Source organism: Trypanosoma conorhini, assembly GCF_003719485.1.
Source record: "Trypanosoma conorhini strain 025E chromosome Unknown Tco_14.4_contig_01270, whole genome shotgun sequence".
Taxonomy (NCBI): Eukaryota; Euglenozoa; class Kinetoplastea; order Trypanosomatida; family Trypanosomatidae; genus Trypanosoma; species Trypanosoma conorhini.
Window position 1 is genome coordinate 2,703 of NW_021705205.1, and position 1,127 is coordinate 3,829.

Below are 1,127 nucleotides of genomic sequence, written 5' to 3' on the forward strand. Positions count from 1 at the left end.
GAGAGAGAGAGAGAGAGAGAGCGGCCCAGCATGCCCCGGCGCCTGTTTTCCTCCGCGGCGCTGCCGCTGCTTCTTCTCGTGTTGAGCTGCGAGGCGGCGGCGGCGAATGTGAGTGAGGCGCGGCCGATGGGTCTCTTCAATCAAGGCAAAACAGAGGCGTCCGGTGGGGGTGGGGACACAGAGGCGTCCGGAGGGAGTGAAGTCACAACGTTTAACGGGCACTCCCTTTTTGCGGTGAGTGGTTTTATGGTGGCTCTCGCCAAAGCGAATTACGGCACGGCCAGTGGGCCCAATTCTGGCGTGTGGGAAAAGCACGTGAGTGCCGTAGGTGGTGGATGGGCGCAACGAACCATGACCGTGCGGGATGCCACTGACTGGTGGACAGGCATTGCAGTGCAGCGAGGTGGCGAGGCAGGCCGAAGGTTTCAGTTGGGCGGCCCCAAGGCCGTAGTTAAGGCGGATAGGATTTTTATGCTCTTGGAGCGCCTCCGTGGGACGAGTAAAAACCGGGCAACCTTCGTCCTGCAGCTGGTGTTTGGCGAGGTCGGGGAGGGCAAAAGGGGAGGCAAACGCATCACGTGGGGCGCCGGGAAGTCGCTGGAGGAAATAGTTAATTCCCAGCTAACCACGAGGTCATGGGGTCAATTCTAAGGCCGCAACGGCAGGGGCGTGCAGATGCGCGTCGCCACGATTGTCTTTCCTCTTGTGGCTGTGAACATGGGTAACAACAACCCTGGCGATGCCGGCCACCTCACCGTGGTGCCAGGGTCCAGTGCCCCGTCCAGGGGGAAGCCAAGAGCCCGCATTATACTCAGTCGCTGTCGACTGGGGCGGGCGGCAGGCTATCGGCAACCAGAGAGAGAGCAAGCAGCATCACCGGCACTCTGGGGTGAATGAGAGTGGAAGAACGCTCTCCTGCACGTGCAAACGTGCTCTCTGTAGTATTTGCCGACTCCTCTTGCTCATTAGCGGGGATGTCGAGCAGAACCCTGGCCCGTTACTTCGCGGAGCCCAATGAAATGCAGGCGGATTAACTCCGCCAAAGCGTCTCGCATTGGAAAAATTGCTCTACGACAGCAAGGTGGCCTTCTGTCTCCTGTCGGAGACGCATTTCAACGAGGACGAGC

The 1,127-nt window shown here is 60.0% G+C and overlaps 1 protein-coding gene and 1 pseudogene across 1 annotated transcript, besides 1 other annotated feature; both read left to right on the top strand.

Moving 5' to 3' along the window:
* Positions 1–21: a microsatellite.
* A 9-nt stretch (positions 22–30) lies between these two features.
* On the top strand, positions 31–651 carry Tco025E_09762 (trans-sialidase; the record flags this gene model as incomplete). The annotated part of the gene is made up of 1 exon (XM_029376571.1): positions 31–651. One exon carries the CDS (start codon positions 31–33, stop codon positions 649–651), a length of 621 nt encoding a protein of 206 aa, XP_029223638.1.
* Positions 652–655: 4 nt separating this feature from the next.
* On the top strand, positions 656–1,108 carry Tco025E_09763 (Tbingi protein; annotated as a pseudogene).
* Positions 1,109–1,127: the final 19 nt, after the last annotated feature.